General features: G+C 37.9%; 1 protein-coding gene across 3 annotated transcripts; it reads left to right on the top strand.

Annotated features, from left to right (window-relative positions):
- On the top strand, positions 1 to 19,519 carry CLNS1A (chloride nucleotide-sensitive channel 1A). 3 transcript variants are annotated; one of them, XM_060303757.1, is made up of 7 exons: positions 1 to 208; positions 5,559 to 5,695; positions 10,059 to 10,160; positions 10,815 to 10,922; positions 12,748 to 12,858; positions 16,261 to 16,350; positions 18,749 to 19,519. In XM_060303757.1, the coding sequence occupies exons 1-6, from the start codon at positions 84 to 86 to the stop codon at positions 16,326 to 16,328; spliced, it is 651 nt and encodes a 216-aa protein (XP_060159740.1). In that variant the 5' UTR covers positions 1 to 83; the 3' UTR covers positions 16,329 to 16,350; positions 18,749 to 19,519. The 3 variants fall into 3 exon arrangements, with proteins under 3 accessions (XP_060159740.1, XP_030691845.1, XP_030691847.1); XM_030835985.2 differs by having other exon boundaries at positions 12,685 to 12,858; XM_030835987.2 differs by lacking the exon at positions 12,748 to 12,858.
- The last annotated feature ends 4,536 nt before the right edge of the window (positions 19,520 to 24,055 follow it).

Genomic DNA, 24,055 nt, shown 5'->3' with positions numbered 1-24,055 from the left:
CCGCTTCCGGGGCGGGACGCGGCGAGGCTAGAGTGCTGTTCTTTAGCTCGCTGCTGACTGGTTTCTCTGCGCTCCTTGTTGCAATGAGCTTTCTCAAAAGTTTCCCGCCGCCTGGGTCGGCTGAGGGGCTCCGGCAGCAGCAGCCAGATACCGAGGCCGTGCTAAACGGGAAAAGCTTCGGCACCGGCACCCTTTATATCGCTGAGAGGTAGGTTCTCTGGTCCCCAGTGCTGGCTTCCTGCGCACCTCCTTCCCCCAGGGCGCGGGCGGTGCGGAGGAGCGGGGCGACACCAAGACCTCTGGGGCTGCGGGGCGGGGGAGCGCGTGCTCCGCGTTCCCTTGGGGGTGCCTCTGCTGGGGGTAAGATTTGACTGTTCCAGTGTCGTTTGTTCGGAACCTTTTTTTCTCATTCATTATGCTTTTTACCCGCCTGTTTACCGGAGGTCTGGTGGGGTGTTGCTCTTTATTCAAGGTCTCATTTTAAGGTTTTGAGTTTCCAGGCCCTGAGTTAGAGTCATCAATGTGCCTGCCTTCTCGATGAACAGGAGCGGGAGGTGTTACCCTGAGCAGGATATGTAGGTTTAGAGCAGATTGTGCAGTATTTTTAAAATTTGCTTAAGGAGTGTAGGTTTTCTTCTGTAGGTATGGGTGGGGAGAGGAACACCTTCAACGCCACGCAGGTTGGGGTTATATCCAGAGGGACCTGACTCTCATATTCATTCCTAGAAGGAATTGCCCTTTTATTTGGGTACCTGGGGCACTTTGTACTTTCACAGTCAGATAGACTTGTCTTAAATGTTGAATAGAATAGAGGTTCCCATTTCCATGATACACGGTTCCATTCATCTTCAGGCCAACAGTTACACATTGAATCCTTCTGTCCTTCACATCTCTCTGACTTCTGCATCAGTTTTGTCTACATCCAGAGAAAATTCTCTGCTTCTAAGAGGTCACATGATTATATTGGACCCACACAGATAATCCAGGATAATCTCTCTATTTTATTGTCAACTGATTAGTAACCTGAATTACATACACAAAGTCCCTTTTGCCTTGTAACATAACACATTCACAGGTTGACACCAGGGGAAATTGGAGTCATGGGGGCCAAAATTCTGACTACCACAGAGGGCACAAAAAGATGTAAAGAACCCTTGGTTTAGAAGGAAATCTAGTCACTGAGAAAAGCTTACGCTTTTGGCCAGTCACTGAGATAGGAAATATGGATGGGAGGAAAAGCAAGTTTGGGGAATGAGTTTGGTCTGTATATGTGTGGATTAGTTGCACATAGGAGCATGTTTCTTGGGAGAGTGGTGTTAAAGATGGATAGATTAGATACCCAAGAAGAGAAGAGGACCAAGGGTAGAACCCTGGGGACACATCCACACTAAGAGGTAGGTTATAGAAGAATAGACTTGAGAAAAGTGAGAGGAGCAGTCAAATAAAATCATATCTGGAAAGCACCTATTGGGTATTGACAAGGAGACTTTCAGTGATCTTGGAAGAGCAATTTCTTTTAAGGGGTAGAAAGTGGAACACAGATATGTTCCTAGCCCCTACTCAATCCCCTTTTTCTCCATGGCTTCTCTGTGTATTCGCTCTTCTATAATATAAATCCTGTTTTGGGAAGGTCCTATACTTGTCTTTCCATTTGGAAAATTTTCAAACCTAAAGAAAAGTTGCAAGTGTTGTTAATTAATACCCATGGCTCCTTTGCAAAGATCCATCAGTTGTTAACATTTTGCCACATTTACCTCTTTCTCTTTTTTTTCTGAGCTTTTTGAGAGTTGCACACACGTCATCACTTCACATGTAAATACTTGAGCAAAAATCTAAGTATAAGGACATTCTCTTGTATAACCACAATACAGTTATCACACTGAGGAAGTACAAACTCCTTTTTAGCTCTTATCTGTTTAAAAAATTTACTTATTTCAACCTTTCACTAACAAATCTTTTTCTTTAAGAAACTATTTTTATAAAATATACATACAAAAAGAATATAAATTATAAATATATGGTTTAAGGAATTATAATTAAACTAACACCTGCATAACACCTCCAGGTTAAGAATAGAATATTACCAGTACCTTGGACACTGTTGTTCATCCCTCTACTGATTGTTAGCGTTACCTCCTTGGTCTCTTTCCCGTTTTGTTCTTTCCCACCTAGCATTTCCAAATCTTGATAGACTCAAGATCTCAACAAACTGGGAAGGCTTCCTAGAGGATGTGACAAATGAGGATTAACAGTCAGGGGAATGAGGTGGGGCTAAGAGGAAACATTCTAATTAGAAGAAACAGGATGTTCAGAGGCAATGGTGAGAAACAGTATTGTGTGTGCCAGGGTATATATCTGTGTGCATACATGCACACACACAGTTCAGCAGTTCTTCATCTGAGGGACCGAGGGAGAAAGAGTGGAAACATAATAAAGCTGGAGAAGGAGGGAGTCATGTTTATGAGCTTAGCTTATAGCCTAAAGGTTTTGGGGAAACTGTTTTAGGATTTTAGGCAAAGAGGAACAGGGTCTGATTTGGTTTTAGGTAGTTTTCCAGATGTGTAATGAGAGATTTAGAACTCTTGGGCTTATTTTCAAAGCTTAGTTTTCATAGAAAGTTGACTTTTTTCCAAATAAGGGAACAGAGGCATGAATCATTCAAAATAGATCATTTGAAACAAGTGAAATAAAATATTTAATTAAATTAAAAATAGGTATCTTAAACTTATAAATTATGCTCTTTTTATATCTTATTCCAAAATTAATTTAAAACCAAATAATTAAGCCAGTCCAAATTCAAGACCTCTCTTACCTTTCTGTCCTGTTTTTCTCCCCATGCCAGGAATAAAGTACAGTGATATTCTTCTGCAAAAAAATTGGAGGTTAGCAAAACATTCCTCTGCACCTTTACTGGCTTCCTAATTCTTCTTTTTTTTTTTTTTTTTGGTGGTATGCAAGCCTCTCACTGTTGTGGCTTCTCCTGTCACGGAGCACAGGCTCCGGACGCGCAGGCTCAGTGGCCATGGCTCACGGGCTCAGCCGCTCTGCGGCATGTGGGATCTTCCCGGACCAGGGCACGAACCTGTGTCCCCTGTATCGGCAGGCGGACTCCCAACCACTGCGCCACCAGTACTGGCTTCCTAATTCTTGATTTTCCCTTATGTGACTCATGGTTTCTTTGGGACTGGGTATAGTTAGATATTTTGGTTTGGAGGGCTTTTCTTCTAAAATATATGAAAAGAGAAGAAATAAAAATGAAAACTGAGTAATCAGAGTGAACGTTGCTTTTAACTGAAACTTTCTTCTGTAGAGTACATAATCCATGTTCCTGTATAAGGTTATGAGAGCTCCATAGGAAATGCTGTGGTGAGGTAGCATTTGTGTTCTGCCAGCAGTAAGGAACTACAGAGTAATTATTATGTGCTTTTTAAAGTGAAAGCCATAATTTATAGGCACTGAATCTATGCTTATATTTCAGTTTTTCCATCTCCTAATTGAGTCACTAAAGAAAGTTTTGTGGCTTTGGTATTTCAAATCATTTTGGACACCGAAATTTGGAATACTCCTTTCTGACTTGTGATAATGCCAGGGGGTTATTGAGCTGAGAAAAAAGAGTTTATTTGCTTAAAGTAATACAGTTTTAGTAAGGGACTGGCAATATTTCTGTGATACATGAGCACTATTTCTTCTCCACATTAAGAGGAAAGCAGTGGAGGAAAGGCCCGTAGAACACACACAATCCAATTACAATAATAAAATCTATTTCTTTGGACCCAATGGGATGAGTCATCCTGGAAAATCATTTGTAGAGCTTTTACCACTTTAAGCATCTTAAGATTTATCACTTTAAGCTTCCCAGGTTTTCTTTTTCTCTTTTTTTAATAAGCATGTTGAATGGAAATCTTTCTAAATGACAGTGCATATTTTTTCGCTTTTCCTTTTTTTAGTGTACAGTTCCTTATGTTTTAGTGTATTTACAGAGTTGTACAATTTTACCACAATCTAATTCTGCCTTTGCTTTTGATAAGTGAGGGTCAAGTGTTACACACTTGTGCTATTAGACATTGATTTCCTTTAGGGACTAAGGTATAAAGTTCAACCTTGCCTTACATCGGATATGAATGCTCTCAAACTGCTGTACTGTCATTGTTCCTGCACAAGGGAGTCCTAGGTTCTACTATTGTATTTGTTTTTGCTTCATTAGGAATAAGACCACCAGGCTTGTTAGAGCTGTATAGAAAATAGAACGATATGGGGGTTTTATTGCGTTAACCTCTTTTTAAAAGAAAAGCTGCATTGAGATAATTTACATAGCATGCAATCCATGTATTTGAAGTATACAATTAAATGTTTTTTAATCTATTTACAGAGTTGTGCAGCCATCAACACAATTTTATTTATTTTTAATTTTTAATTAATTAATTTTTTTTGGCAACGCCACGCAGCTTGTGGGATCTTAGTTCCCCGACCAGGGATTGAACCGGGCCCTGGCAGTGAAAGTGACGAGTCCTAACCACTGGACCACCAGGGAATTTCCAATACAATCAATTTTAGAATATTTTCATTCCCCCTGCAAAAACTGACACCCATTAGCAGTCACTTTCTATTTTCCTCCAGCCCTGTGCAACCACTATATTGCATTAACATTTTTTTTGTGGTTTCTTAAGCATCTTTTTCCTACTTTTTTTCCTGCTAAGTGGTGAAGTATTACCAAAAAATTAGCCAGTCCTTGCTCAAAACTCAACGTACAGATTTTCTTGATATATTTCCTTTGTTATACCAATAAAATATTTGCATTAGACCACTTTTGAGGGAAAACTAGATGTTGCTTATTTGTGGCTTTCTGTTAAAGCTGCAGAATAAATGAAAGGCTTCATAAAGTCTGCCTTTCAATGTGATGATTATTTTCCAGCTTGTGGTATGATTACAGCCATTTCATGTTTATATCATTTATTGTAGGATTAGTGAAGAAATTAGTGATTCCTAGGTATTTATTGCATACTTACATGCTAAGCAGTATGGTAGTGGTTTTGAAGAATGTTAAATAAAGGAATATGACAAGTTTTGTCGAGTAGCTCACGTTCTGTCAGGGTACATATAAGATTCTTTACCACAGAGTTAGGTGCTCAATAGTATATTACTGAGCATAAGTACAGTTTAGAAAAAGAAGAGATCATTATGGACTGGAATAATTGTAGGGAGGGCTCTTGGAGAGGCTGACACTTATTCAGATGAAGAGGATTTGCAAAAGCAAAAAGGGTGCCTGAAGACATTCCAAATACGAACAAGCATAAAAAGGCATAGAAACACACAGTCACTTTTCTGTGACTGAAGAAAAACTGCATTTCAAATCTGTTTGAATAGAGGAAAGTAACAGAATTGGTCTTAAAGAAATTCAATTCCTGCTGTTGAATTTTCTTATTTTAGGAATATTTCTAAACAGTATGCTTGAATTTATTCACATGTATAAAAGTGTCCAAGCTGAACTTTTATAAACGTTAGGACGTTAAATTAGGATTTAAGTTCTGAAAATAATCTACTTAAAACATGTTTTTCAGCCGCCTGTCTTGGTTAGATGGCTCTGGATTAGGATTCTCACTGGAATACCCCACCATTAGTTTGCATGCGGTGTCCAGGGACCTAAATGCCTATCCACGAGAGCATTTGTATGTTATGGTGAATGCCAAGTTTGGAGGTATGTATGGTACTATTTAACCTTGAGCTTCCTTTAGTAGTATATTATATTTCAAAAAGCAGTCTCTGATGATAATCAATGTAATAATCAATTGACTTATTTTGGATAATACTTTCTTAAGCAAAATTTCAGCACAGTAAAATAGTTTGGCCTTTTTAAAAAAATATTTATTTATTTTTGACTGTGTTGGGCCTTTGTTGCTGCACATGGGCTTCCTCTAGTTGCGGCTAGTGGGGCCTACTCTTTGCTGTGGTGCACGGGCTTCTCATTGCAGTGGCTTCTCTTGTTGCGGAGCACGGGCTCTAGGTGCGCAGGCCCAGTAGTTGTGGCACATGGGCTTAGTTGTTCCGCGGCATGTGGATCTTCCCGGACCAGGGATCGTACCCATGTCCCCTGCGTTGGCAGGCAGATCCTTATCCACTGTGCCACCAGGGAAGCCCATGGGCACTGCCTTGTATTTTCCATATACTTGCACTTAGAATTATTTAGCTATTGTGCGTTTGTATTTCTAGTTTTTCCTCTTGAGTTTAACTGTTTATTCTTTCTCTTTGTAAAGACATTTATATTTGGCACCCTTAGAGGCTTGGATCAGTGTACTTTGCTTCTAAGAGTTTAGGATAGAACATATTTTGTTTTGTTACAGAAATGGTTCTCAGTGGTGGACATGTTGCCCTCCCCCCATATTTGGCAATGACATTTTGATTGTCATGACTAGAGGTGGAGAGGAGTGCTACTGGCATCTAGTTAGAGGCCAGGAATGGTATTAAGCATCCTACAGTGCACATAGGACAGGCTCCCACAACAAAAAATTAACCAGTCCTAATGTCAGTAGTGCCAAGGTTGAGAAACCCTAGGGTACAGGATTCCCAAGTCTTGGATAAAATACAAAGATTCATAAAAATCTAGTGTAGTTGATGAAAGAAGAAGCGAGAAAGATTTTAAAAATCCATTTTTTTAGGCTGTCCACAATAAGTTGTAAGAATTCTGAATGAGAAACAGGTTAGGCACGAAATAGAATCTTGTGCTTGACTTTTGTAAGTATAACTAAATAAGAAGTTTATATAGTATATTGTGTTAGTTTAATATGTTCATCTTTTGTAGAAATGAACTTAGGGGTTGCAAAGACAATTGTCACATCTTTAGTAAACTTTTTCTTTTAAAATAGCGGGTTGCTTTTCTTTGAAATAGCACATAAGAGACAATCCCATGAATTTGCCTATTGAGCTATTGCTCCTTCAATTTGAGATTTTAATAGGGTTTCAGATATAAGATGAACATTTATATTGTTATACAGGTGTGGATCCTATTTTCCCAGCCTTTGTTCCTCTGGTCCTGATTCAGACTTTTTTTTCCTCTTTGGCTTACCTCCATTAACCTCTAAAGTGGACCATCGGCTTATTGTTGAGAACATTAGATTATTTTTAAAATGACTAAAAATACATTCCCATTTCTGACAATTTAGAAAGTTTTAAGGAGACAGAGTATGGCACACACTACTATGATCTAGCATGAGATGATGAGTGTTTGTCATGGTAGTATTTTCTTTTCCTAATTGTAAAAATGCTATATTACATTTCTGTTTACTGCCTTAAGATAGATTCCTGCAGATATAAAAGAAGGTATTAATTAATAGTAGTTATTTCTAGGGAGAGGACTAGAGGGTAGGGACTTTTTCCTTTGAATCCGTCTTGACTCTTTTACTTATATTTATACCAGCATGAATTACTTTTTTTAAAAAAATTTTTATTGGAGTATAGTTGCTTTAAAATGTTGTGTAGTTTCTGCTGTAACAGCAAAGTGAATCAGTTATATGTATACATATATCCCGTCTTTTTTAGATTTCCTTCCCATTTAGGTCACCACAGAGCACTGGGTACAGTTCCCTGTGCTATACAGTAGGTTCTCATTAGTTATCTATTTTATATATAGTAGTGTATATATGTCAATCCCAATCTCCCAGTTCATCCTACTCCCCCTCCGCCCTTGGTATCTGTAAGGTTGTTCTTTACATCTGTCTCTATTTCTGTTTTGCAAGTAAGTTCATCTGTACCATTTTTCTAGATTCCACATACAAGCGATATTATACGATATTTGTTTTTCTCTTTCTGACTTATTTCACTCTGTATGACAGTCTCTAGGTCTATCCATGTCTCTGCAAATGGCACTATTTTGTTCCTTTTTATGGCTGAGTAATATTCCATTGTATATATGTACCACATCTTCTTTATCCATTCGTCTGTTGATGGACATTTAGGTTGCTTCTGTGTCCTGGCTATTGTAAATAGTGCTGCAGTGAACACTGGGGTGCATGTATCTCTTTGTGTTACGGCTTTCTCTGGGTATATGCCCAAGAGTGGGATTGCTGGGTGTGAGTTACTTTTATAATTTGAAAAGTGATATCCATTCAGTTATAGAATAATAATTACAGTATGATACTATTCTGTTTTTTTAAATGCATTGAAAAAGTTTGGTAGTACCATAATGTATTCAACTCCTTAGAATTGTTTGGAACTCTCCAATATTTTTGTATTTTACTTTTTACAGAAGACACCTCTATTATATTTGACAATTTAATAACATTAGAAACAGGACAGAAAACGTCCTATTAAATCTGCTATTTAAAACTGCTAACAGTGGCCACTGAAATTTTTTTCCTTTTTTGCTTATCTGTATTTTTTCATTATTCTGCAGTGAACTTGTATGACTTATAAAAGGTAAAAAAAATTTAGTGGATACCCCCTTATTATTGATTTCTATGAGTAGAATTGCTGCATTAAAAGTAAATATTTTTAAAGCTCTTAACATATATTGTCAAGTTGCTTTCCAGAAAGTTTATACTTTCAGTACCTCTCTACCTTATCTTCATCTATATGGAGAATTAACATTTTTTCAAAATGGTAACTGTAATATGCTAAACAAAAGTTTTATATATATACACGTATATATGTGTGTGTGTGTGTGTATATATATATATATATATATTTTTTTTTTTTTGCGGTACGCAGGCCTCTCACTGTTGTGGCCTCTCCCTTTGCGGAGCACAGGCTCCGGACGTGCAGGCTTAGCGGCCATGGCTCACGGGCCCAGCCGCTCCGTGGCATGTGGGATCTTCCCAGACCAGGGCACAAACCCGTGTCCCCTGCATCGTTAGGCGGACTCCTAACCACTGCGCCACCAGGGAAGCCCCAAAAGTTACATTTTTAAGATGATTGGTTGAACATGTTTTGGTGGTTTGGGGGTCTTTTTAAGTGTTTTATTGACCATTTTTTTAAAAATTATTATTATGAACTAATTCAAACATTGAAAAGTACAGAATAATTAAAAAATTCCATTATTTAATGTCCAGTGTAAATTCTAACATTTTTCATAATTATTCTAGTCTAAAAGAAATAAACTATATTAATACTACTGAAATCTTTTTTGTATCCCTCCCCATTTCGTTCCTAACTCTGTCTCCAGAGTTCATCTTAAAGATGGTGTGTGTCCTTCTTGTCTATGCTTTTAGATTTTTACTGAATATGTATATACCCATAAGCACTATAATGGTTCTCTTTTGTGTTTAAAATTTTAATGTAAGTGGTATTATATATATTCTGCAACGAGCTCTTTCACTCACTTATATTTTAAAATCTCTTCATTTTGGTACATATAAATCACATTTAGTCATTTTCAGCTGCTATCTCTCAAACATAGTATGACCAGGTTACAATACATCTATTTCCTTTTTTTAATTAACACTTATTTTTTATGTTTTCTATAGTACATATAGTAGTTCAGTAAACATTCACATACAAACTCCTTGTGTACATAATATGTACTTAAATGAGGAATTTCTGGGTAGTAGGATAAACACATGTCTGGAATGGTTTTAGCAATTTCTACTTCCACCAGCAGCATGTGCTAGTTCTCTTTATTGAACATTTGTATTTTTTTCTTGCCAACAGACTTTGTTAATTTATCTTTTGGCTCAGCTAACTTTCATGGGCCTTAGTTTTCTCATCTGTAAATTGTTGGTGATGAATCACATCAGTGGTTTACAAACTGCTGCTGGAACCCCTTGTTTCAAGGTGAAAGAAACAGACATGACAATGGAACTCTACTTGATAGAGGCCTGACTGTACAGGTTTCCTCACCCCCACCATGGCGTTGGGGCTTGGAATCCCTAGGACTCAAAGTACAGTGTGACTAGACCAGAGAGACTATCCAGAGTCTTTTTTAGCTCTAAAATAACAATGTTCTTATAATTTGAAGTAAAAAATTGCAGTATTTAGATATATCAGTAAGCATCCTTTAATTTAGGCTTCTATTTTTGAAAACAAATAAACAACATCATTAAAAGGCTATTTTTTTATTCCCTTTCTAGAAGAATCAAAAGAATCTGTTGCTGATGAAGAAGAGGAAGACAGTGATGATGATATTGAACCTATTGCTGAATTTAGATTTGTGCCTAGTGACAGATCAGCCTGTGAGTACTCTGTGGAGTTCTTTTCCCTTTAAGTACGAAGCATTCCCTCATCCCTCCCCCCACACACTTACCTTCACCCTCATTACCTCCCTTCTGTTGCTTTTTCTTCATTTTAGCATCTGTAATATCATTGAGGACCAGATAACTATTAATATAAAGATTGTGAATGAAGTGATAGTACAGTAGATGCCGTGTTGCCTGGTATGTTTGTGAGTGGAGGAATATGTTATTTTTATGGACTTGATGCTGTTGACTGTGAATCTCACTGGATAGAGGACAGAGGACTCATGGCATTTCCAAAGTGGAAGATGCCAGGATAGCTGGAAAGAGCCCTGCCAGCTGAGGGGCTTCACCCTGAGGCCAGTGGTCTGACCAGGACACTGACACTTTTTTTTAGAAAAATCCAGCCAGGCATGAAGGGATGTCAATAATGTTTCGAAATGAACTCTTATTATTTTGTGGAGTGTCCATTGCTATCAAGCACTTTTCAAGATTGATTCTCCTCGGAATTTGGCAGGTTTTGTAAATGTTGTGACCCTAGTATACCTCTTGTCTACTCATTAAATTTATTTGCCCTGATGGTTATTTTATTAAATTTTTATTGTACATTGGTCAGAAAAAAATTAATTAGGAATTTTTAATTTACTTGTTCAGTGGAGGCCATGTTCACTGCAATGTGTGAATGCCAGGCTTTGCATCCAGATCCTGAGGATGAAGATTCAGATGATTACGATGGAGAAGAATATGATGTGGAAGCACATGGTTAGTGAAGTGGATTTTTTTAAGTGTTTGTGTATGTGTTTCATTTTAAGCATCTATTTGTATAGGATATGGGATTATAGTTCTTTGTATCTCTAAGTATCCATATAGCTTGGTTTTTAATAAAAGCGAATGGCACAATTCATGTCTCAGCCAAATTAGAAAACTTCGTGGGCTTCCGAGGCTTGAGAGCAAAAAATAGAGATTACTCAGGGGAGAAAGTGGATAGAGATAAATGGAAGGAAGGAAAATGATAGGATAGTGGGGAGTCAGGAGAGTCTTTTAAGTTGATGAAGTTGCTCTCAGAAAACAAACCTTCTCTCTCCATTGCTTGGAACCTGTATCATCTACATCTTTAACATATTCCATCTAACACCTCATTGCCAAAGTAATTTCTTTTTCCCACAACCATACTTGATTGATCTAAGAATATCTCCCTTTACCTCCCCAGAACATAGTGCAGTCACTAGCTTGGTGTAGAGTCTTGTTACTTGAGGTGCCTGCTGTTCTCTTTTCTTTTTCCCACTGGTCTCATGTATACAAGTTTGGCTCTCTGAAGCCTTTTCCTCCATATATACCACTTCCTGGCCTGAGAACACTCATTTCTGGGATTTCCCTTTATATATCTAAATACATTCTCATCTTTGCTGAGATTTTGGGGTAATTAAAAATTTTTTTTAAATAAATTTATTTATTTTGGCTGCATCGGGTCTTCGTTGCTGCACGTGGGCTTTCTCTAGTTGTGGCGAATGGGGGCTACTCTTCGTTGGGGTGCGCGGGCTTCTCATTACAGTGGCTTCTCCTGTTGCGGAGCACCGGCTCTAGGCATGCGGGCTCGGTAGTTGTGGCTCGTGGGCTCTAGAGCACAGGCTCAGTAGTTGTGGCACACAGGCTTAGTTGCTCGGCGGCATGTGGGATCTTCCCAGACCAGGGCTCAAACCCGTGTCCCCTGCGTTAGCAGGCGGATTCTTAACCACTGCGCCACCAGGGAAGTCCCAATTTAATTTTTTTAATCCTGTACTTTCCAGAATTTCTGATTTTTTAAAAATTAATTAATAAATTTTTGGCTGCGTTGGGTCTTAGTTGTGGTGTGCGGGCTCTTCATTGTGGTGTGTGGGCTTTTCTCTAGTTGTGGCGCATGGGCTTCTCTCTTGTTGTGGCACACGGGCTCCAGAGTGCACTGGCTCATTAGTTGCAGTGCACGAGCTCTCTAGTTGAGGCATGCGGGCTCTCTAGTTGTGGGGTGCAGGCTCATTAGTTGCAGTGCATGGACTTAGTTACCCCGCGGTATATGGGATCTTAGTTCCCTGACCAGGGATCGAACCAGCGTCCTCTGCATTGCAAGATGGATTCTTAACCACTGGACCACCAGGGAAGTCCTCAGAATTTCTGATTTTTTAAAAGGAGCATGTATTTTAATCAGTAAAAAACACTCACATGTAAAATTCCCACCTTGGGATAATACAAGACTCCCTAACTTTAGGAACATCCTCTTTTCCTTCTAGTCTCTGGACATTTGATTCTTTGGGAATTGCTGTTTACTGGCTTATTATGTCTTGGAATCCCTTCTCATCCTAGAGAGTAGAGACATTTTCTTTGTATCTCTGTCTTCAACAGATGGCTGATATATGTATGTTAAATGAATGTTGAGTGTTTTCCTGGAAGCCTTTTTTCATTTTAGCTTACCTTCAGTAAGTGCATTATTGATTATCTTTTTTTTTTTCTAATTGTTTTTTAGTAGCTTAAAAGCTTTTTATTTATTTAGAACAAGGGCAGGGGGACATCCCTACATTTTATACCTATGAAGAAGGATTATCCCATTTAACAGCAGAAGGCCAAGCCACACTGGAGAGATTAGAAGGAATGCTTTCTCAGTCTGTGAGCAGCCAGTATAACATGGCTGGAGTCCGGACAGAAGATTCAGTAAGAGATTATGAAGGTGAGTACACAGAATTAACTCTTTATAGCATAGGAAACAAACGTAGAATTACATAGAATGGGAATTCTATGTAAAATTTTTTTTTAACTTTTTTCCCTAACTACAAAGACAGTCTATGTTCATAGTCAAAAAAATTTTAATGGGCACAGGCAAAGAAGAAATGAAAAATCAAGTAGAATTCTAATTGAGAGACATCTGTTACTTTCCTGCTGCATATCTTTCCAGTCTTTTTGTTTGCTTGCTATGTAAGTGTATGTGCAGGCACACATTGATGCTGCCATTTTAATTTTTTAAATGAATTCCTGCATGATTATGGGCAAAACTAGTCAGTTGATTAAGAGGGCTAGACAGCATTCAAGAAACTTGGGGTTTCTTTTAGTGACAGACATTTGAACCTTACACAAGTGGCTTTAACTGTTTCATTTGTCTCATATTTGTAAGCCGCTTTGTAAATATTTTACCTATTAGACTGGTTCCCTTTTCTAAGTGTCCTATTTCAGTTAGAATCTTAACGTATTTCTTTTGACTCAGCCTTTACCATTTTTTCCCTTATCCAGTCCAATACTGAATTCTATGGATTTTTCCTTTAAATGACTTTTCAGATCTCTTTGCTATAATTACTGCTATCCTTCAAACCTAGCCCCTTTTCTTCTCACACTGGATTTACAATAGTAAATTTTTTGCCTCAGTCATTCCTTCCTCCAGCTCACTGTGCCATATGAATCTTCTGAGAACACTCTGTGTCCTCCCTGTATAAGGATGTCCCCTCAGTGATTGTCTGATACTCACCATATGAAGTTCAAACTCTTCTCTCTGACTCTGAAGAGACAGCTGTGTCTCTGCCCTACTTGTCTCCAGTCTTGTTCCTGCTACCCTCAATAAAACATTTAGATAGTGCTCTTATTTGCCAGGTCCTGATTTAAGCACATTATATGTATTTGCTCATTGAATCCTTCCAAGAACCCTCTGGTAGATGCTGTTATGATCCCCATTTTACAGATGAAGAAACTGAGGCACAGAAAGGTCACATAACTTGATTGAGGGCAAATAGCTAGTAAGTGGTAAGAGGATTAAATGAACTAATATGCAAAAACAATATGCCAGGCACTGTTGTGAGCATTTCTTACATCTTATATGTATTCATTTCAGTATTTTATGTTGCTGCAGAATCTTAATACTTCTAATTTTTAGTGATGGAGAATGTTCTTAAAGAGGGTTACCATAGTTTTTCTTTTATTGGTACATTTAAGTTTCTCTCATAATGTTGTGATCAGTATCTCCATGCGCATAGCATTCTGACCTGGGGGTCCTGAAGTTCTGGGATATTTAATTTGGAAAAACTTAGGCTTTGGGTCACACTTTTTCCTTATGTCTCCTCTCCATTTTAAGCCCTAGGTGGTGAGCCTCTAACACAGGCTTTAGGGTGAGATGGCTCAGGTGATTTCTAGTGCTCTGCCAAACTCTTAGCTGAAAGAATTCAAGATATTTTTTTATTATAATGATTAACTGAAGAGTACCCTTGGACATTGAAAAATCTTTCATCACTGAAGTTTCTTTGTTGCTTTTAATTGTAAAATTCCTTATTTGATGCTTTGTAGCAAGTGATTTTAAGGTCACAAACACTTGTTGCTAAAGTGAGATTTTTGGACTTGTATTCCTAAGCCTCATTAGCGTATGGAGACTTGCCTATATATAAAACTTCTTCAGCCTGTACCATTCTCTATCTTCTAAAGTCCTGGGTACCCATATCACTCTTTTGCCATTTATTTGTTTATTTGACCTGTGCATTTTCTTTTTTTAAATTTATTTTTAAAATAAAAATTGTATATATTCAAGGTGTACAACATGATGTTTAGATATATACATGGTGAAATTTCTACTGCTGGCATTTCAGTGCTTTGTGTGTTTATTTATGTAAGAGGTGTTTGTTGAGCTACAGTGCCAGGTACAGAGAATACAGGAGTGCTCAAGAGAGATGCGGTTATATCTGTCAATGACAATCTAGTGGCGAGAAAAATAAATTAACTAATTAGGTAGTTATAGTACATTGTGGTACAGCATGGAGATATAGGGGAGACTTGAGGAAGTGTGGAATCAGAGACTGGGCCTGTCACTCAGCTTGGATAGTCAGGGAGAGAGTCAAACTTCATGGAGTAAGTGACATTTAAGCCAGAATCTAAAGATGAATAAAAATGAACCAAGTGAAGAGGGATTGCATACAGTTTGGGGAGAGAGGCAGGTAAAAGGATCAGTCATGTGCAAAGGTCCAAGAGACCATTTAGCTTTGGGGAACTGAAAGTTCATATGTCTGGAACTCTGAGTGTGAAGGGTAGTTATTATAGCAACAGATAAAGGTGGAGTAGTGAACTGGGCTGTATATTAAAGGAACTTGAAAGCTGTGTTAACGAATTTCAACTTATGCGTAGGTCATTGGGAAACCATTGAAGAATTTTAGTTTGATTAATGTTTCAGAAGATGACTCTGGCTATGATAACAAAAAATTAATTGCAGAGGGAAATACTAGAGGAAAGAAGAGAAACCCTGTTAAGTACTTTATGATTTAAATTAGATAAGAGATAGTGGCCTAAATTACAGAGTGGCAGTGCGTGTCAAAAGACAACAGATTTGAGAGATATTTAAGAGAGAGAAGCAACAGAAGTTAGAGACATGGTAGGGGTTTCTGGGTTGGGCAGGTAAAAGGTATCCTTTTGCAAAACTCTTTGGAGAGAGAAGCATTTTCTACGTGGAAAGATGATGAGTTAATTTTAGATAAGTGTTGTTTTTGCATGCCCTGCTGGATATCAAGGTGGTGGTGTGCCAGTGGGCTGCAGGCAGAAGCCAGTTTGTGGTGGGCTAAAGAGTTGAGGGGTGAGTGGGAAGTGAAGAAGTGGAGAAAGCAGCTTTAGGCAACTCTTTCCAGAGGGCCTTTTTTTTTTCTTGTCCTCCCCTCTCCTTTTTTTCAATGAGATAAGAAAAAGATATGTAAGAACCTCGCTCTACTTATTTAGTCTTCTCTCCTGAATTATGTCGTAAGCTTATGAAGATAGGACTTCATATCGTAAAAAAAAGTCACACAGTAAACACCTAGCACTGTTCTGTGAAGAGAGAACAATGGATGCTTACTGCATTTGAAAGTCCCTACCTGGTGTTCTTTCAGTGTTCAGGTTGAGAATTGCGAAGTAAATGTTAAATATATAGACTAATTTTAACTTGGCCTAAATCCACAGGTGGCATTTTTCTTTCTCAGTTTGTTCCCTGGTACTTTTAATTTTCAAAAGAGAAAGAAACTGCAACTCCTACAAGCAGGGGGCACTAGCTTCCTTCTGTTCTAACTTTGAGCTGAATCTTTACCTATCTGAAGTGCTTAGTAGACTGTTGCTCAGTGGTTAATTTTTTCTTCAGATGGGATGGAGGTAGATGCTACACCAACAGTTGCTGGACAGTTTGAGGATGCAGATGTTGATCACTGAAAATGATTGATGCTGCTTTAGGGTGAGTAGTTTATTTTCTCCCTTGTCACTGAACATGAAAATCATGTGAAATAATTGATTTTTATTTTCATAATTGAGGAGAACTCCATAAAATTAGCAGTTGTGGAAAAATGTTAGTTATTCATTTATGAAATTATTTAAAATCGTGTAGGTTTTTTCCCTAAGAAATCAAGATCTGCCAACATGGTGATGTTCAGGTTAACATTTATTGAGCACTTATTACGTGCTAAGCACTATGCTAGGCATTGAGAGTACATGGAAGAATAAGACATACCCATCTTCAGTGAATCAGGAGAAGGATATTACCCTTTGTTCAGAAACAGAGATATCCCTGGTTGGCTCAGGTGGGAACAACAGAGCCTGAGGTCATGTCCTGCTCTGCTCAGTCACCTTTTCCCACTTGTGATGTTTGAAACCTTAACATACTCATCAAAAAACACAAAGCAGAGATTTGCTGCAACTCACTACTTTTCAGTTGAGGGAGGAAGTAGAAGTCATTCCAATCTGAGTTTAAGCCTTGAATCATAATCTTGTATCAGTTTCCCTCGTTTTGAATATAATGGAGGACCAAGGTCCTGGGCACTTCAGTGTTAAAGGCTGATTTGCCAAACCATATCAAGTCCACGTACAGTTGCCCAAAAGCTGTCACTTCCCAAGTTGCTTCATTCCTGCTTTTCTTGACGGACATGAGTTCACTGACAATTTTCTCTCCTCTGACACATTCTCTTGAGCCTGAAGTTTGTTCCTGACTGTTTACTTGTTACATGCTACTCTGAGAAATAAATTGTCCTTTGTCAGTTTGAGTATCTCAACTGTATGTTAAATACTAGCTGAAGGTCATGTAGCTAGTTTATATCATACTGAGCTAGGATTAGTAATTAGCAGTCCTTCCTTTAAAAACTAAGATCAGGAATACCCTGGCAGTCCAGCAGTTGGGACTCCGTGTTTTCACTGCCGAGGGCCTGGGTTTGATCCCTGGTCCGGGAACTAAGATCCCACAAGCTGTACAACGTGGCCCAAAAAAAAAAACTGTTAAGATTTTTACATTGTTAAATTGTTGTTCCACTGTCCCCTTTACAACGTCCTTCTACTGCTGACCTTATAGCATTTTCTTGAATACTAGCTGTTTTCCATTCTTTGAGTACTTATACCCAGGTTCTTTGTTTTATTAAAGCATATAGTAATAACGTGGCAAGATTTATGTATTTTTGGCTTGAGTTTTATACCATTGTCAGTCATCCAATTAGGTTGTAAGATCCCTTGTTTTTCAAGTTCCATTTACCTTCCAGATTATTGCCACTGTGAAAATAACATCGCTTCTTACAGTAACCATGAATTGTGATAATGGAACTCTGCCTTCCTCTTAGATGCCAGTGGAACTATTAGAAAATAATCTTAAGAGTTCTGTGATTTAATATCTCTTTCTTTAAATATTTATTTCCACAACATTTATTTCTGTCATTGGTAGCCATATAGTCTAAAATCAGCAGTGTCTCCTCTGCACTTAGCTGGAGCTCTGTTAACGTTAATTTTCAGATCTCACAGTTCCAGGTGTCAGTATTTCACTATTCTACTTCATGGGAAATCTTTCAGTACCAATATAAGCCTTCTTCCCTTATTTCTCAGATTCTTATTTATTACATTCTTTATAGCGTGTGGATTTTTTCAGTAACTTTTATTGAAACTGGAAAACAGATTTTTTGATCTGGCTTTAACATATTTCTTCTTGAAAACAGACTATTCAGAGAACACCAACTACTCTACTAATAAGATTGAGAAACTTATTCGGTATGTCACAAATGGTTACACAAATGGGATGTTACAGCATTTCCTGGCGAGAATTCTTAGCATTCTTTGTAATGCAATTTTATGGTGAAATAACTGTAAAATAGCCCAAACTTTCTAATGAGCTGATGATTTGTTTTCCTTTCATTTTGTGCTACAGCTGGAGCAGAGAGATACTTGATTCATAAAGTTTATATAAGTTCTTCATCTGGATAATTGACCTCAATTCCAAACAATGTCTGTAAATTTTTAATCATTTAAAATTACATTTGCTTTTGAGGAGTGAACAAGGAATAATTAGAGTGTGTATGCAACTATTAAAAATTTCAAGATAATGGAGCTAGGACTTCTCAATGCATGAGATGGGGTGGAGGGGAAGGCACATGAATAGTGGAATCACAACTCTACCACGTACCAGCTGTGTGCCTTTGGACAGGCGTATAACTTCTCTAATTCTCAGTTACCTCTTCCGAAAAATGAGGATGATAGTAAATACCTGGCAGGATTGTTGCTAAGACTGAGATATAATATATCTAAGTCCCTGGCACTCTTGACTAGGCATTTAATAAATTAGCTATTATTATTATAAACACTGTAAACCTTTTGTTTTTCAGATTCTGCTCATAACCTTAGGAGAGAACTTGGTGCCTCTTCCACTGTGGAGTGGGTATTGATGAAAGTCTTTTTCCTTCTCCAAAACTTACCTGAACCAGTTCTTTCTTGAGACAGATTATACTGAGACAACAAGTTGTCGCCAGCACAAGAAACTATGACCTTTATTAACAAAGGTGAATTAACTTAACCAAGAGGGTATTTGTAGTTTATCATTTACTCCAAAACTTTGTGTCTAGGTGTACCCTCCGTAGGCTTATAATTCCTGCCTTCACTATATGCATCCTCATAACCTAGCAGGACTACATGGTGGAAATGCACTGGCACTTGAAGGTGTAGGTAGACTGCATGGGAAAGAGAGGGGCTGAATACAAGATATACACCTTAGGGCCTAAGAATACCCTTACTCCTTAAAAAAAGAAAAACAGATATCTCAGATAAATCCTGGCCTATGCACAGTCTCCGCAGGGTTAAAGGTCTTTTTCTTTTTACTAATTGGGAACCCAGATTAATTAACTCTAGGGAGCCTCTTCAGAAACAGCCCAGCCACACATACTACCACTAACACAAGTGCTTTTGCCTAGCCTTTGCTCCTTTCACCATGTTTCACCAGTCTGCTCTCTTATAACCTCTTAGGTTATATCCTTCCATTCCCAACCTCTTAGGTCAGTTTCTGTAAAAGAACAAGTGAAATTGGGGTGAAGTCCTCAAAGTACTTCAGATAATTGTTTTGTCTTTGTAATAACTTAACAAATAAATCTAGGTTTTCTATATTATTGTGCTCTTATCCTTTTTTTTTTAATTCATTTTTATTGGAGTTTGGTTGCTTTACAATGTTGTGTTAGCCTCCACTGCATAACAGAATGAATCGGCCATACATGTACAGATATCCCCTCCCTTTTGGACTTCCCTCCCATTTTCATTCTTGCCTAAAACCATTAATGAGAGACATTTCTTTAAAAATTAGTGTTGGCAAAAACTGAGAATCTTGTTGGTCTTATTTTTGTTTGACTTTTGTTGAGAACATGAACATGAAATAAGTAAGAAAATGTATAGTTAGAGCTTCAGGCAGATGTTTAGTAGGACAAGGTCATAACACATTTCAAAGGGATTTCTGCTTCCACTTGAATCAGGAGTAATTTCTCAGGGCATACTTTTCAACTCTCAGTTTTCTGTTTTCACAGACACCTGGGTAGTTATCAGGCTGATTTGTAATTACAGGTTTATACTTGGACTTTTTTTTTTTTTTTTTTTGCGGTACGCAGGCCTCTCATTGTTGTGGCCTCTCCCGTTGCGGAGCACAGACTCCGGACGCGCAGGCTCAGCGGCCATGGCTCATGGGCCCAGCCGCTCTGCGGCATGTGGGATCCTCCCGGACCGGGGCACGAACCTGCGTCCCCTGCATCGGCAGGCGGACCCTCAACCACTGCGCCACCAGGGAAGCCCCTATACTCGGACTTTATGACCTTAAAAATAGGTTAGGAAAGCTATTCACAGTTACTTGCCTAATTAGTGACTAGTGTGTCACCACTAAGCCCAGTGTTCTTTTCAGCACTTTTACTTGGTTTCCCTCATCTTTCATGGTAGACTGAAAAAAAGAATATTCTTTTTCCTGACCAGACTCTTATAAATACTGAATTTGTTACAACAAGCAAAGATAAAGGCCGCTTGGAAATGGGAACTGAAATTTACTGAGGCCTTCTCTGTACTGTTCTGGGTTCTTTACATGCATTATGCATATAATATTCTTAACCACCTTGTGAGTTATAGGTGCTTTTATGATCCCACTTTAGAGATGAGGAAACTGAGTTATACAGGGAGAGGTAAAGTAACGCTTGAGGTCACATAGATAGGGAGCTGTGATTTTTAAGCCTGTGCTCCCAAATACCATTCAGCCTTACCATCTACCAGCAGCTGAAAGGAAGCACATTTTCTTTTTACTGCAGGGTTTTCAGTGTTAAAATTTCAATAGACAGCACAGGAAGTTCCCAAATTTCTCTGCTGCCAATCTCAGCAGCACTCATAATTCTATGCTAGACGTTTATCCATTCTTCAGTAAGCAGTCTGGGTATTCTTATGGGCTAATCTTAGCAATTCTATTTGAATTCCTTTTTAAAGTCATGTTTACATACTTGTAATCATGACTTTTAGTGAAACATAAAGTGCTCTTTGATAACATATCAACAAAATGTTGAGATTCTGTGCACTGTGTTTCCTGTAGGCACTGCTGCGGTCAGCCTGGTATTGTGGATAATGCAGTCAGCTAAGATGCAGGAGACCAAGCATCTAGTTCTGGCTTGGCAGACAAGATATTTAACCTCTCTGGACCTACTTCCTCATCTTTGTAAAATAAGAGGACTAGACTTTCAAAGTCTAAATGACTTTAAAAGAGTCAACTGTAACATTCTGTAATAGTAGGCAGGTGTACCCATAGCTTTGAGAAAATAAGAGAAAGAAGAAAAGATCAGGTCACACTTTTTAAAAATAAAATTCATAATGATCAGCAAGCCAACATTTCTTGATTCTATTTGAACTTAATTTTAGGGTTGCTGGAATTGTTTTGTTTACTGCTGCTTGGTGTAGAGGAAATTTTAAGAAAAGATATATACATTCTCGCCCCATAGCTAGGGTTAGTGGTCGTCTGATCTAGGTTCTATAGTTTAAAAATGTATTCATTAAAATATCCCAGTGGATTTCTGCCTCCCTCAGGTTACTTTGTCAGATATTGATACTTTTCAGATAGGCTTGTTTAAATGTTGATTGTGTATTTTGAGATCTTGTTGGGATCTTGTCGGTATTGTTAAAGATGAGGGATTATGCACAGGTGATCATAGTATATAGCCCTTTATTTTTAGAAGACAAGTGTGATTACTCATTGTTCAGAGAAATTTTAGATAAAATTTTATTTATCTGCAGGATTTCAGATAGAATCACTATATAGTTAATTGTCGTACAAATCATATTTTTAAAGTATTTCTAGAATGGGTGAATCTTCATCTGGTACCCATCTTCTGTGGCTAGTAGATAGTAATTAAAATCTGAGAAAATCTCTTATGAGGATTCTGATAGAATTATTGCCATCCCTTGACAAAGAAGCTGAAATTGAAAAATACTTTCACTAGCGTCTCGCTTTGTCTGCTCATATCTATGTAAATAAAATCAATATCTAATGTCAGGGACTTAATAACTTCAGATGAGAAATCAGGACAACTTTGGGGAGAGAGCAGTGAACTTAGAATTGTTGTTTTTAACACCATTTTAAGAAGATAAAATAGAAATACATAACTTGGATGAGAAGGCTAATAAATAAAAGTGTATACAGGCGAATTCTTCTTAGGATTTTATTTTTGGATTATTTTGAAGATTGTATGAATCACTAACAACAGTGTCTAGAAGATGATGTAATAAATGTTAATCATTACCAATAGTTAATTCTTTCTATAACAGAAAGAAGCAGCTACAAATGTAATGTTAACTCAGCTCTTAGAATACATCTGAGATGCCTGATATTTAAAATTCCACTGAGCAATTAAAACAGATGTGATAAAATTATGCATTTTTCTCGAAGGACCTTCAGGCCTTCACTGCAGGTCTCTACCCTTGCTCTACAAACAGGTCCAATGGACTTGCTCATCTAGTTTCTAGGCATGTAACAGGTTAGAAAAGGAGAAAAGGGGTGGTTGCCTCAGGCATATTAATAGCAGCAGTAAACAGCTGACAGAATTATGAAGAAAAGCAAATATGTATTACCCCAAAATATAGCAGTCTAAGCCTTCATAGCGTGTAATGCAAATATGAGAGTAGTGTAGCAATTTATGTTCATAAAAGTATGACCAAAATTATCAGCCTAAATTCTGGTTGTAAATATCCAAATCTGGCTAATTTAAGCAGAAAAAAAAAAAAGGCTATCTGGTAGCTCACAAAATGGACATGAAAGCTGAAATAAACCAGGCTCAGAAAAAGGTTAGGAACTAGGATTGGTTTACATAAGATGTTGTGATTCCTCTGGGTGTTAGACTGATTGAATTGCTTCTGTGTCTTTGAGTCACCACAGGGTCCTGGTTGGCACTGTGTGTGTTGCCAGAAGACAGGACTATCTGGCCCTTTCAGCTTCTGTAGTGGAAGGGCACTGCCCCTGCCCAGATTCTCACAGTAGTGGATTATCCTAAATAGAAAGGAGGCTTGGATGCTGGCTTGCAAAATTTACAGCTGTCTACTGCATCCCCAAACCTTAAAAACAAACAAACAGAAACAACAACAAAAACTATATAAATTGGGGTTGTATATAATTAAAGAAAGGTTTTTATAGAAACTGAGGGACGTACTATTGATATTTGTCAAAGCTTAAAATGCACATGAGAGACCCAGAGACTTCACTTAAAGGAATTTATCTAAAAGATAAATTTGCATATTAGGAAAAGTCGTAAGCGCAAGGATATTAATTGCACTTTATTTGTAAACAACCAAATAAAGTTTTGGTTTGGTTTTATTTGAAAACAACCTCAATGTCTATAGTTAAGCCTGGGTCAATTATTTACAGTACCTCTGTACAGTGGAAAACTGTATCCCTTAAAAAGAATTGGTTAGAGGGAAGAGATATGGGAACATATGTATATGTATAACTGATTCACTTTGTTATAAAGCAGAAACTCACACCATTGTAAAGAAATTATACTCCAATAAAGATGTTAAAAAAAAAAGGTTAGATACTATTTACCAATAATGAATAAGCTCCAAGATAACATTAGATTAAAAAACAAGACACAGAGATATTTGTATAGAAGAAAAGGGGCTGGAGGTTACAATGGGGATTATACGTATCATGTGCATAAGAAAGTTGTTTGGGGGAGAAGTAGGGGACTGGGGTAGGAGGGAGACGAGTTTTTTTTCCGTGTTCATGGGTTGAACTGTGTCCCCTCAAAACGATATGTTGAAGTCGTGACCTCCAGCATCTCAGAATGTGACTTTATTAGGACATAGGGTTTTTACAGAGGTGATCAAGTTAAAATGAAGTCACTAGGATGGGCCCTAATATAATATTTACTGGTGTCCTTATCAGAAGGGAGAATTTGGACACAGAGACAGACATGGCAGAGGGAAAGCCATGTGAAGATGGGGGATTGTAGTGATGCATGTACAAGCAGAGAAATGCCTGAGGCTACCAGAAGCTAGGAGAGAGGTCTGGAACAGATGCTTCCCTAGTGCCTTTAAGAGGGATCATGGCTCTGCTGACACCTTGCTTGGACTTCTGACCTCCAGAACTGAGAATAAATTTCTGTAATTCTAAACGACCTAGTTTATGGTACTTT

Source organism: Globicephala melas, chromosome 8, assembly GCF_963455315.2.
Source record: "Globicephala melas chromosome 8, mGloMel1.2, whole genome shotgun sequence".
Taxonomy (NCBI): domain Eukaryota; kingdom Metazoa; phylum Chordata; class Mammalia; order Artiodactyla; family Delphinidae; genus Globicephala; species Globicephala melas.
Note: the sequence above shows the minus strand (reverse complement) of the source record. Positions and strands in the feature narration are given on the sequence as shown.

Bases quoted from the DNA above. Each gene is read 5' to 3' on its own strand.
- CLNS1A (XM_030835985.2), top strand. From the start codon at position 84: ATGAGCTTTCTCAAAAGTTTCCCGCCGCCTGGGTCGGCTGAGGGGCTC. The intron at 209-5,558 runs GTAGGTTCTCTG...CATGTTTTTCAG, and splicing joins ACCCTTTATATCGCTGAGAG to CCGCCTGTCTTGGTTAGATG. The intron at 12,859-16,260 runs GTGAGTACACAG...TTTTTTCTTCAG, and splicing joins TTCAGTAAGAGATTATGAAG to ATGGGATGGAGGTAGATGCT.